This window comes from Mesoplodon mirus (assembly GCF_964341445.2).
Source record: "Mesoplodon mirus genome assembly, chromosome: 4".
Classification (NCBI taxonomy): domain Eukaryota; kingdom Metazoa; phylum Chordata; class Mammalia; order Artiodactyla; family Ziphiidae; genus Mesoplodon; species Mesoplodon mirus.
In genome coordinates, this window is record NC_138979.1 from 178,040,241 (window position 1) to 178,053,724 (window position 13,484).

General features: G+C 36.1%; 1 protein-coding gene across 4 annotated transcripts in view; it reads left to right on the forward strand.

Moving 5' to 3' along the window:
- The window catches only part of UNC79 (unc-79 homolog, NALCN channel complex subunit), a gene marked incomplete at its 3' end in the record, with an annotated part of 213,226 nt that overhangs the window by 164,308 nt on the left and 35,434 nt on the right, over positions 1-13,484 (forward strand). For all 4 annotated transcript variants that reach the window (XM_082619521.1, XM_082619522.1, XM_082619523.1 and 1 more), the window contains 3 exons: positions 2,786-2,854; positions 6,291-6,401; positions 12,931-13,035. In XM_082619521.1, coding sequence (XP_082475647.1) covers positions 2,786-2,854; positions 6,291-6,401; positions 12,931-13,035 — 285 coding nt within the window. The remainder of the gene's footprint in view (positions 1-2,785; positions 2,855-6,290; positions 6,402-12,930; positions 13,036-13,484) is intronic.

Sequence of the window (13,484 nt, forward strand, 5' to 3'; positions counted from 1 at the left end):
AGGTCTCTATAGCAGGGAGAAAGGAGGTAGCTGGGAGTGGCCATTGCTGTGTCTTTGAACCTCATTGGTTCCACAGGCTTTTTGTGCTTTATCCAGGTCACAGATAAAAATATTCAACTTGCAGCAAAACTGGATCTGACAAGTGAAGTTACACGTTGGCAGCACTACTTCTGAAATGAATATTACATATATGTAAAATGTTTTAAAAAGACCAACCACCTCTGATAATACCTTTTCCCAAATTGGCAAATTTGGAAAATGCGACCCCAAATAAGGTCTGTAAGGATGATAATTCAGGGACCCTTACCTTGGTGTATGCTGGTTTCTTTGAGTCTGAAATTACTGTAAGAAGCAGGAATACTGAGATCTTTGCCATCTCTCACATCCTGTGATTCTTCTCTATCCAGAAATCTAGAGTAGTTGAATAAATCCAAGCAAAGAGAATTGGTACTTTGAAACTATGTATGTACATAGCTATTGTACATATACACTTAGGAAATCAAGTGCATGCATTTTTTTAACATCTTTATTGGAGTGTAATTGCTTTACAATGGTGTGTTAGTTTCTGCTTTATAACAAAGTGAATCAGTTATACATATACATATGTCCCCATATCTCTTCCCTCTTGCATCTCCCTCCCTCCCACACTCCCTATCCCACCCCTCTAGGTGGTCACAAAGCACGGAGCTGATCTTCTGTGCTGTGCAGCTGCTTCCCACTAGCTATCTATTTTACATTTGGTAGTGTATATATTGCATACCACTCCCTCACTTCGTCCCAGCTTACCCTTCCCCCTCCCTGTATCCTCAAGTCCATGAAGCAACTGACAAAGGATTAATCTCCAAAATTTACAAGCAGCTCATGCAGCTCAACATTAAGAAAACAAACAACCTAATCCAAAAATGGGCAGAAGACCTAAATAGACATTTCTCCAAAGAAGATATACAGATTACCAACAGACACATCTTTAATCATTAGAGAAATGCAAATCAAAACTACAATGAGATATCATCTCACACAGGTCAGAAAGGCCATCATCAAAAAATCTACAAACAGTAAACTCTGGAGAGGGTGTGGAGAAAAGGGAACCTTCTTGCACTGTTGGTGGGAATGTAAATTGATACAGCCACTATGGAGAACAGTATGGATGTTCCTTAAAAAACTACAAATAGAACTACCATATTGACCCAGCAGTCCCACTACTGGGCATATACCCTGAGAAAACCATAATTCAGAAACAGTCATGTACCAAAATATTCAAGTGCATGCATTTTAACACGACCACATGGACCCTCCCTAGGAGCAGAGAGCCCTTCAGGGCCATTCATTGCTTAGGAGCCACACACTTTTAGAGAAGTCGTGGGGCAGGCATGGCAAATTCAAATGCCTGTAGGGCGGTGCTCTAATGAAAATATTTAACTTGAACATGGACTAGTTGGAAGCATTGCCAGCTGGAAACAATTAGTAAACCTAATTTGTAACAATCAGTCCTGTCCAAAGGGACCCTGACTGCAAGGGTAATGAGTGGAGTGCAGTGAGATAAGAAGGAGAATTGAGACCCTTGAGAACTGGAGAGCACCAGTCCTTTCTAATGGGGTCAGCTGCTACTCCACTCCAGCCAACTGTTATTTGAGAATGCAGTCCTCATCTCCCCACGTTTTCTAAGATATTTCCTGACTTCCTTCATAGGTCACTGTGGGGACCTGATGAGCAGCCGGTTTTCAGCCCCTGGTTTAAAGTAATGTAAATGTCACATCAACTCCTGTGGGTATTGAGCAGATTAAATAGACCAATGGTTCCCTTAGAAGGTATTGATACTTGTGAAATGCTTTCAGCATTTATCTGAAAACTTGCCCTGCTGGATTTTGTCTGGGCACTGCCTCTGATCATCCTATGCTGTGTATTTAATCTCTGGGGAAACCATTAAGCCATTGAAAGACCTTCTGTAGTTTGTTCTCATCAATTTAGAGAAGTGGATTTCAAACATCAGTGTGTGTCAGTGTCCCTGAAGGACTTGCTAAAAATCTGACTCCTGGGCCTTATTCTGAGAACTTCTGGTTCAGTAGGGGTGCGACCTGAGGATTTGCACTCCAACTAGTTTCCAGGTAACAGAGGTGCTGCTGGTCCAGGGATCATACTTGGAGAAACACTGGCTTCATTTGTACTATCTTAGAGGTTCGTATTGTACACAGCTGCAGAGATTTCACTGTAACCTGCTATTTTCATATATTTAACAATGTTAAATAATATCATTGCTTATTCTTGCTATAACATTTTCCCCCAAACCCAGTACACATTATTTTAAAAGTACATTTTGATGTGGAATTGTGCCAAAATATGCTACTTGATTTGTGAAGCATGATTTTCTCTTGTAGGAATTTTACTGCTTTTTCTTAGGTTATTGTTATACCTTTTCGTAGCAGAGAAATGACAGATGAAACGTTCTTTATTTGGACTAATAAGCCTAATGGCTTTAAATTGATCTAAGTAGGTATTTTTTTTTCAGCATGGCCTTTCACAAATTAATAGACCTCTTTAGGATTGGGCACATTTAATATCAATTAATATTATTTAATTGTTTAACACTTTAATTAATGGTTTAATGAAATTTTTAAAGCTAAGAATTATTATTTTTTTCAACATGAATATATGGCATGGAAAACTGTAAGGAGGCAGCTATATTTCAGATTTTTTTTCCCTAAAATAAATGCTTAGAGGAAATATATGAAGCAAAAGATATGTTAAGAAGAGTACTGACTTTTACTTTTTTTGTATTTGTTCATAGTGTTCTTTAGATTCCAGTTTGAGAATTATGATTTGCCTCTTGAAGATACCCTCTACCAATGCCACAAGGGTATGTATGTTTCAGAAAAACATAACCAATTGGTTATTTGGTTATTTTTTTAACCTAAAAAGACAGGCATATAGCAAGCAATACTGAAGAAATAGTTATCACATACTGAATGCTTCACTTTCAACCTTTTTTAAAAATTTATTTTTTAGTGAAGTATAGTTGAATTACAATGTTGTGTTAATTACTGCTGTACAGCAAAGTGACTCAGTTATACATATACATACATTCTTTTTCATATTTTTTTCCATTTTGGTTTATCACAGGATATTGAATATAGTTCTCTGTGCTCTACAGTAGGACCTTGTTGTTTATCTATTCTAGATATACCAGTTTTCATCTGCTAATCCCAAACTCCCAATCCATCTCTCTCCCACCACCCACCCCTTGGCAACCAACAGTCTATTCTCTACGTCCCTGATTCTGTTTCTGTTTCATAGATAGATTCACTGTCATATTTTAGATTCCACATGTAAGTGATATATAAGTGATTCCACACATAAGTGATATCATATGGTATTTGTCTTTCTCTTTCTGACTTATTTCACTTAGTATGATAATCTCTAGTTGCCACTTTCAACCTTCTGAAAGTGCCTAGTGTGAAGAACTCTAATAGATTACAATATCATTGGTCCTTTTAGTCCTGGGCCATGTCCACCAGTTCACCCTCAACACTATGAACTAGATGATCCTTCCAAACACAGACCTCATCGCACTGGTTCCTGGTTTAAAATCTTTGATCACGTCTCACTTCTTTTAAGATAATGTCCAAATTCCTTAATGGAGCATACAAGAAGGTACTTCATTAACTTGCAAGCCTACCTTTCCTAGTTAGTCTTTGGCTACTTGTCCCATCCCTGTGCTTCCTGCGTACTTTCAGAACCATCATCATTATCATCATCCAAACAATAACCACTGTTTGTTGAGCACTTACCATACGGCAGACATTGTGCTAATTGCTGTACATTTATAATCTTATTTAATTTCATACTTCCTTGCCTTTGCTTAGGCCATTTCCTTTGCCTGAAATGCTTTATACCCTTGCTGGTGAGTGAACTCCTTCTCATTCTTCAAGATGAGAATCTGAATTCCATTCCAATTTTTAAAAGGTTCACATTTTCTGTAGCAACTTCCTCCTATATCAGATCCCACGATACCTGACAGATCTCTCTATATGAGCAGTTATATTATACTGAAGTCTCCCCAGTGAGCCTGTGAGCTTTATGAAGTCTAGTACTGTGTCTCATTTACTTTTGTATTCCTGGCTACATTCCCAGGCTGCATTATATGCAATAGTGCAATAATTTGTATTGCAATGGCTTGTAGCTACTAGTTAATATACCAAGAAGCCACATCCCCTGTAACTTTTTACCTTGACTGTGCCTGCATAGACTCATGATTTATGCTGGAAAATTGCATAGAGATCATTTGGTCTAGTCTGCTCATTTACAGATAAGGAAACAGGCTCAGAGAGATGAAGTGTCTTGGCCAAGGTCACAGAGCTGGTTACTGGAAGATTTGAGACTTGAATCTAGGTCCTTTGATTTCAAGCTTTTTTATTTGTCTGTTGTACCATATTGCCCCATTACCATGCTGCTTTGCTAGATAAAAGAGCAAGTTTCTATATAGGTCTGAATTCAGGTTTCTTTTTTTGACCAATAAGGATGTATATCAACCAGAGACAAATTCCTATCCCTATCCCTGTTCATTCATTATTAGTGTTTTAAGGCAACAACATTTATACAAAGCAAACAATACTGAATCAATAGTACTATTTCAAAGAGTGTCTCTAAGATTTTCTGTATGGAAAGCACTACATGGTTTCGCGGGTAATACAAATAACAAACATAATTCCTATCCTCAGAGGCAGCTATCATGTGATGAATTCATTTTTGTATCCATAAGGAAAAAGGACCTCAAAAATGCACATATTCTTTGATTTAGTCATTCTTTTTCTGGGAATCTATTTTAAGAAAGAAAATGCAAAGTTCATGCAAAAACATTTATTGAGATGTTATATATAATAAAATCTGACTTTTGTGGCCATTAAAATGGATCTTTATGAAGAATTAAATAGCATTGGAAATTTCCTACGTTATTATCTTAACAAAATGTAGTATTATATATACGTGTAAGATTTCAACTGAGTAAACTGGTGTGTGATGAAGAGAAATATATCAAAATGTTATCACTGGGTGACGGGAAAATGGATGACTTTTATTTCCTTATCTGTACTTTTCTACAGATCCTGCATTTGCACACTGAGCATGTATTACTTTCATAATCCAGATAGTTAGGACCATAGAGGTTGAGAACTAGTGGAAATCACAGCATTGAAGTCTTTTGGAGCTCAATTAACATCCTGTCTTCCCTACAGAGCAATTCTCCCTCTGGAAAATTGCCCTGGAATTTGAGTTTGAATTCCATTCAATGGCTGTATGGCCTTAGGCAAGTTGCTTGCCTACTTAACTGCCTCAGCTGAAGAATGGGGATAGTAAAGCTTCAGAGAGTTATGGTGCAGTTCATAACTAACGGTGATGCAAGGCTTACTGTTGCCAAGTGCTTTACATACATTATCTTCTTTAATTCTCACAACACTATTGAGATGGAGGTCATTATTATCCTCATTTTACAGGGAAGAGAATTAAGTCCAGAGAGATTAAATCACTTATTCAAGGTCACAGAGAGCAAAACTTTGCAAACACTGGTGTGAAATTCTAGAGCTTGTGTCATTAATTATTATAATATACTGTCTCCCCAGGATTGTTATAAGAAATTTAAATGAGATAAACGATACAGAAGCGTGTAACTCTGCCTGATACTTAGTAGGTGCCCAATAAATGTCTCTAAATGACTTAAGAAAGCATAAGGATCTAAAACTGACCCTTTAGGGGTGGGATTCAGATGGGGAAACCAAAACTGACAGCCTTCCTGGTAAACACTGGCAGGAAGCTGGGTCCTGATGTGTTTCATCTAAGCTAATAGTGCTTTGGTACTTACGTGCAAGGGTGGTTTGTGCTACTTAACTGAGATGACAGGCTTCTAGAGGAGCTGGGTCTGATGAACTCACACATGCCTAAAGATTCAGAGAAATAGAGTGGGAGATCCTAAAGCAAACCTCACAGAGTCTTGATTGCTGGGGGTGGGTATGAGGATAAGATTGGAGTTACATAGGTTCATAAATGATGCCACATGGAAAAAATGGATTTTTTTTTAGCAATAAAATGATTAAGTCATGCTCTTTGAGCCATTGATTGAAGATTCAGTTCTGTTCTTGTTAGACAAACAGGGTTGCTACAGTAGCTACCTGGCAACAGATTTGAAATTAAGAAAGAGTGATCGCATTAGTTAAGGTATCATTAGACTTTAATACTTTTTTTTTTTAATGAAAGAACCAGCAATTGACTTTGGTTTTATTTTGGCCCCAATCTCATTGCAGAGTTTGTTGGAACCATTTTCAAAACTGCTCAGCTTTGTAATTCAGAATGCCATCTTCACTTTGGCCTACCTGGTGGAGGTGTGTGGCTTATGTTACCGAGCTTTCACTAAGGTAAGGTTGCATGTGTGTTTATGTGTCCCTGGGAAACAAAAACTGACAGAAACATATTCTTTCTAATCAGTATCAAATCCCTCTTAGGTTAATTGCCTCAGTATAGTTAAAAGTGAGTAATTCTACTGAGGTCTAATAAAAATCATTAGAAGGAAACACTTTGCACACACAAATATATAAACTATACGTTATATATGCAAATTTGGAGAACTGAGAGTCATATGGTTTAGAGGAGAAGAGGTATTTTGAATGAAATGAGATAATGGTCTAAATGACCTCTAATGTCCTTTTCAAGTTCACCATCCTATGATTAGTGGGCAAGCCATCAGTACATATCAATTTTATACCCAAAGTAGAAAAATATCAGCTTGTCATTTGTAAAAGCCTGTGGAGAGCGCCTTAATTCTCATCATTTGTCTGTCTCCCCAGTTCTGGGTTCTTGGCCTCTGAGACTGTAATCTCATCTTTTGTCATCTTGCTTTGATAATGGTCTCTCTATTGCATTATCTTTAGTATCCCCTGCCCCACTACTGAGGAAGTGGAAAAGTACTGCTTGCCCAGTGCATATAGCAGCCTTGTTGGTGCTGATAGACACTATCCTAATGGAAAAGCAGAGGCAGGACAAATTGAGAGCGTTTCTGTCCTTAAGAACAATGTGCAAATGTTACTTTTCCAATTTCCAAATTTTCCAAGTTTATTTTCAATAGGGTTTCTGTTTCTGTTGTTCCCTCTTAAACATTCAGAATACTCCTTTATTCACGTTGTCTACTTCTACAAGCCCTTAATTTCTCCTAAAAATCTAATTTTTATCAAGGTTTTCATTCTATTTAAAACACCCTTGTCTCCTTTCTTACCATCTTGTGTCCATTCCACCATGTTAAGTGTTTCATGATAACCTTCCCTTTAATCTTTATGATTATAAACTGTTTATTACTCTGCCTGGAACAATATGTTTTCTAACTACGAAAATAATCAGTAGTTTTTTCTTCTTTCAAATCCTTCCTGAAAAATAACTTTTTTCTTTTTTTCACTTAAAAAAAAAGACACAACAGCAAATACAATGAAAAGATATTCTATTTTTAGAAGTCATTTTATTTCTTAATTTTCTTTATGTTTGATGTGTTTAAATTATATATTTTATAGAGGAGGAATCATAATGAGTTTGTACTTTCTATGCTGTGTACTATAAGTATTGATGACCGTGGACCTTCCACTATTTTGAATTCAAGATATTTTTGGTCTTAAATATTCATTATGCATTATATCCCCTCATAATCTATCATAACTTTAGTGGCCTCTCTCTTCCTGTTGTCATCTACCCTTCTTCATTCATTTTTAGTTTTTTAAGGAACCTCCATACTGTTTTCCATAGTGGTTGTATCAATTTACATTCCCACCAACAGTGCAAGAGGGCTCCCTTTTCACCACACCCTTTCCAGCATTTATTGTTTCTAGATTTTTTTGATAATGGCCATTCTGACTGGTGTGAGGTGATACCTCACTGTAGTTTTGATTTGCATTTCTCTAATAATTAGTGATGTTGAGCATCTTTTCATATGCCCAAGAAAAGACATGGAAAGGTAACAGCTTTGGAGACTATTTGGCAATTGGGCAGTCTTGATAACTTGAAAACTGTCCCACTTAAAATGCTAGAAGTGATGGATGAAATGTAATAAACATGATTTTAAATATATAGCAAATTTTATTAGAATGAAAGTTGAAAAAATGAAAAGGGAATTGAGAACCAGAGTGGTCAACATATAAGCTGATATTGTAGCAGTCTTGGGGTAGAGAAGTTGATTGTTTTGGTAACTTAGTAGCTTGAGTTTTTTGTTTTTAATTGAAGTATGGTTGATATACAATATTATATAAGTTCCAGGTGTACAATATAGTGAGTCACAATTTTTAAAGGTTATACTCCATTTATAGTTATTATAAAAATTGGCTATATTCCCTGTGTTGTACAATATATCCTTGTAGCTTATTTTATACCCAATAGTTTGTACCTCTTAATCCCCTACCCCTTTCCCTTTCTCCACTGGTAACCACTAGTTGGTTCTCTATGTCTGAGAGTCGGTTTCTTTTTTGTTATATTCCTTAGTGACTTGAGTTTTAAAGCCCATACAGAGAAAGGAAATGAAGTCTTGGGACTATTTCAGGCTGGGAGTTGGAGCTGAGTTGTCCCCAAGAGAAAGCCAGAACCCTTGAAAGGCTATATGTTTGAGAAAAGTTTGATTTGGAAAGGATATATTCTTATATGGAGGTGACAAACAATGGGCTCTGTCTGAGCCTGGGAACTGAAAGATTTGTAGTTTCCCTTGAGAATTACTAACATGAGCCTATCTTTGAACATGTTTAGATTTTGAATTTGTAATACCTGCATGCTCTGTGAACCCCCAAAAGTCAAATAAATTGGTGCTGGGCAAGTAATTGCATTGGAGTGTCTGGCAGAAGCAAGCTCAGAATCAATCCTCAAACCTCTCTGGAGGGATATGCCTTCAACCTAGGCCCAACAGGATTCCCATAATTAAAATCTGGATGAACATGAGATCATGATCTAAAATTACAAAACATGTGAAGAAATAATCCACCATGAGCTACTTTAGCATAGTCAACAAAAATCAAGATTATTCCCCCTAAGAACTTCCAATATTAGAACAATGTGATAGAGACTATAAAAACATACTCTGAATGATAAGCATTAAAAGATGAATTAAAAACTTGAGAAAAGATCTAGTCACTTAAAAAAAAACCAGATAGATTTGAACAAAGTAGAAATTCTAGAAATGAAATAGTCATTGACATAAAAAAAACTCAGTGGACAGGTTAGAGAGCAAATTAGACATAGCCAAAGAGGGATTTAGTGAAATGAAAATAGATCTGAAGAAATTATATAGCATGCAGCAAAGGGAGATAAAGAGATGAAGGATATGAAGAGAAGATTTAGCCAGTAAATTTAAAATCTTGGGAAATAGGGACAATTTTCTAGAAAAAATGTAATATGTAACAATCAGAAAAAAGATGGCTAGACTTAAATGATGAAAAAATGGAATCAGTAGTTAAAAACCATTTCAACTTTTTTTTTAACACCTTTATTGGAGTATAATTGCTTTACAATGGTATGTTAGTTTCTGCTTTATAACAAAGTGAATCAGTTATACATATACATATGTTCCCATATCTCTTCCCTCTTGCGTCTCCCTCCCTCCCACCCTCCCTATCCCACCCCTCTAGGTGGTCACAAAGCACCGAGCTGATCTCCCTGTGCTATGCGGCTGCTTCCCACTAGCTATCTATTTTATGTTTAAAAACAATTCCAATTTTAAAGACAACTTTAGTTAAACATTTAAGGAGCAGATTGAGCTCTACTTTATGCAAACTAAAACAGAGAATAGAAAAAAAGGGAACAATTTGCAACATATTTTATGAGGCCAATAGAATTTTGATACCAACCAGACAAGGGCAATAGGGGAAAGGAAAATTATAGGCCAGTTATACTTCAAAGATGCAAAAATTCTGAATGAATAATCCCAAGTTAATGCATTAAAAATAAAGCCTCACGCTCAGCCATAAAAAAGAATGAAATTCTGCCATTTGCAGCAACATGGATGGACTTGGAGGGCATTATGCTAAGTGAAGTATATCAGACAAACAAAGACAAATACTGTATGATATCACTTATATGTGGAATCTAAAAACACGACAAACTAGTGAATATAACAAAAAAGAAGCAGACTCACAGATACAGAGAACAAACTAGTGGTTACCAGTGGGGAGAGGGAAGTGGGAAGGGACAATATAGGGGTAGGGGATTAAGAGGTACAAACTATTATGTATAAAATATAAGGATATATTGTACAACATGGGGAATATAGGAAATATTTTATAATAACTATAAATGGAGTGTAACCTTTAAAAATTGTGAATAAATATATTGTTCCCCTGGAACTTATATAGTATTGTACGCCAACTACACTTCAATTTAAAAAATTAAAAAAAACAAAAGCCTCATGACCTAGTGAGGATTTTCTTGTAATATAAAATTGGTTTAAATATTAGAATATCTATTTATGTTACCATGTTGTCAGATTAAAGGAGGAAAAGCTTTTATCATTATCTCAAGAGATACAAAAGTAGCCTTCTATATAATTCAACATCCATTTATGATAAATCTTGTCAAACTAAGAGTAAAAGGGATAACTTGATAAAGGATGTCTACCAGAAATCTCTAGGAAACGTTATACTTATGGTGAAATGCCAACAGTAGTCCCTTTAAAATCAGAAGTAAGACAAGAATGGCCATTATCATTGCTTCTATTTCCTATGGTTCTGGAGGTCCTGCTCAGTTGAGTAAGACAGGAAGAACAAATCAAAGTATAAGGATTAGAAAGGGAAAAAACTCTTCCTTTTCACAGATGATGTGATTACAAATGAACTGAAGAGAATCTATCTATAGACACCTTTTTATAACTTTTATGAGAGTTTAGCAAGGATGCTGATACAAATGAATACCCAGAAATCATCTACCTTTAATTATTCAGCTACAAATGATTATAAAATATACTTCAAAAATAGCATTTATTGTGGCAACAAAAAATGAATCTAACAAAAATATGCAAGAATCTTATGGAGATAACCAGAAAATTTTATTAAACAACGTTAAATAAATGGAGACAGATCTCATGTTCGTGAATGAGGACCCAGCATAATAAAGATAGCTAATTCTCACAAAATAACCTATACATTTAGTATAATTCCAATAAATATACTAGGCTTTCTCTCCTGATACTGATGGACTAGATAATTTGAATGTATCCTCCCACTGGATTTGAAAAGTTTCTTTAAAAAGTGAACAAACTATTCTCTGAAAACTTTAAAAAATCATCAAAATGCTAACCAGATATAGAATTACCAGGCTAAGATCTGAGAGAACACAGAAATGCAGAGATGTGAGCCTACCACTGACGACCTTTTTGTGCTCTGGGGATGTTTGCCTATCTGAAAGATGTGACAATTCTGGAAGATCCAGGAGGCTAGGGGGAAAGAAGTCAGAATCCAGGACCTCCCAAGAATGGAGACTCTCTGATCCTGCACCTCCTGCACCTTTTGGCTGGGACCACTAAGTAAAGATAACCCAGAAGTAAAGTTGTCCTCACATGGACACAGATCCCTGTCCAGATCTTTGGTGGCCCAAGATAAGTTATTACAAGGTTTGTATGTGTATTAAGGCAACCCTGGATCACTAGTGCTTCCAGTACCTGGTAAAAAATGAACAGAAAGCTCTTTGGAGGAAGATAACATTTCAGGCCTCAAATTATTTCTAAAAATATTTTTAAAATAAAGGATGCAACATGCAAAGATAACCAGACATATGAGGAGGCAAGACACCACAAGTGAGAATGCATAGAAGGAAAAGACAGTGGATACAGACCTACAGGGTCTCCAATAAGTTGGTTATGATCAAGAAAGGACACACAGGGGACTTATAAGGTGCTTGTGATGTGTACTCGACTTGGGTGCTGATTACATGAGTGTTCAATCTATGCTAATCTGTTTATCTGTTCACTTATATTTTATGTACTTTTCTGCATGTGTGCTATATTTGACAATAAATAAAGCTTACAAAATTGAAAATATTCTAGCATTGCATTAACAAGGACAGATCAATGAATTTCAGTATGTTCATACAATAAAACATCATTAAGCTGTTTAGTTGAAAGAATGAGAACTATATGTATCAACAGGGACTCACTTCAAAAATATAATGGAGTAAAAAATGATAAGTTGCAGAAAGATATGCATTGTATGATACCATTATAGAAAGTTAAAAACAAGCAAAAATAATAGTAAGCCTTATAATGGAGGTATACATATGTAGTAAAAGTGTAGTACATGAAATAATAAGCACCAGATTCAAAATAGTGGCTATTTCAAGGAAGGGAGAAAGAAAAGAGAGCCCTGTATAGGTAGCTTCAACTATTTCTGTGATGTTTGATTTTTGATAAAAAGTATTAAATCAAATAAAGCAAAATGCTATGATTTAACAAAGATGGGTAATAGGTAGATGATACATTCCATCTCTCTCTTTTTCTGTATGCTTGAAATAGTCCACTTAAAAAGTAAGTTCCTTTTGAGAGGATATGAGAGCCTTTCAACACTGTTACATGTTTTTCTCTAAATCATTTTCTATCGAAAAAAGTCCTTTTAGATTTGTTTAGTTTCTGCAGTTCTTGGAACCTCTCCCTGTGAATAAGAACCAAATCTCGTGGTTTCAGTCTTTAAGAGGTAGCCTATCTTTTTCTTACCCGTTAAATTATGTGTTCTCAGGGCTTCACTAAACTCATTACAAGCACAAAAATGCCCTTTTTCTTTTTTCTTGGGTTTGTTTCTTAAGGACAGTTCATTATGCATTTTAAAATACTGTTTTTTATTTCTGATCTGTGAATCTTTTGGAAGCTCTTTTGACATAGATCTATCCTAATTGAAGTTTTAGAAATTCGCTTACCTTCTTCTCTCTTGTTTTGTTTAGGAGAGGGATAAATTCTATTTGTCTCGTAGTGTTGTTCTAGAACTCCTGCAGGCGCTGAAGCTCAAATCTCCTTTACCGGATACAAACCTCCTTCTGCTTGTCCAGGTAGGCTTATGCCTCATTTCACTTTTCATGAAATTCATTTACGTTTGGAAAATTTAAGGAAGGTGTGGGACATATGCATAAATTAAATGTCTGTCCAGAGATAAGAAATAATATATCTTACGTGAGCCATGATCTGTTTATCACTATGCACTTGGCACTTCCACTGGCTAAAAAAGACCAGAAAATGAGTATTTATTTTGTTCCTACTGTGGAACTAGTTCTGTGAAAGACAAAAAAGAAGAATGAAACAATAATGTGTCCGCGAGAAGTTTATGGTCCAGTAGGTTGGAGGGGCAGCCCATTAATGGCTACCAGAGCTGAGGCAGGACTAACGAAGCCAAAAATGAGCGACCCGGAGGCTGAGGTCTGATCGCGGAGTCGCATGAGTATGGATGGGTCGCCAAATCTCTGTGAAGCAGAACTGAAAGTGAGGGTGGGCCCAGCCAGAT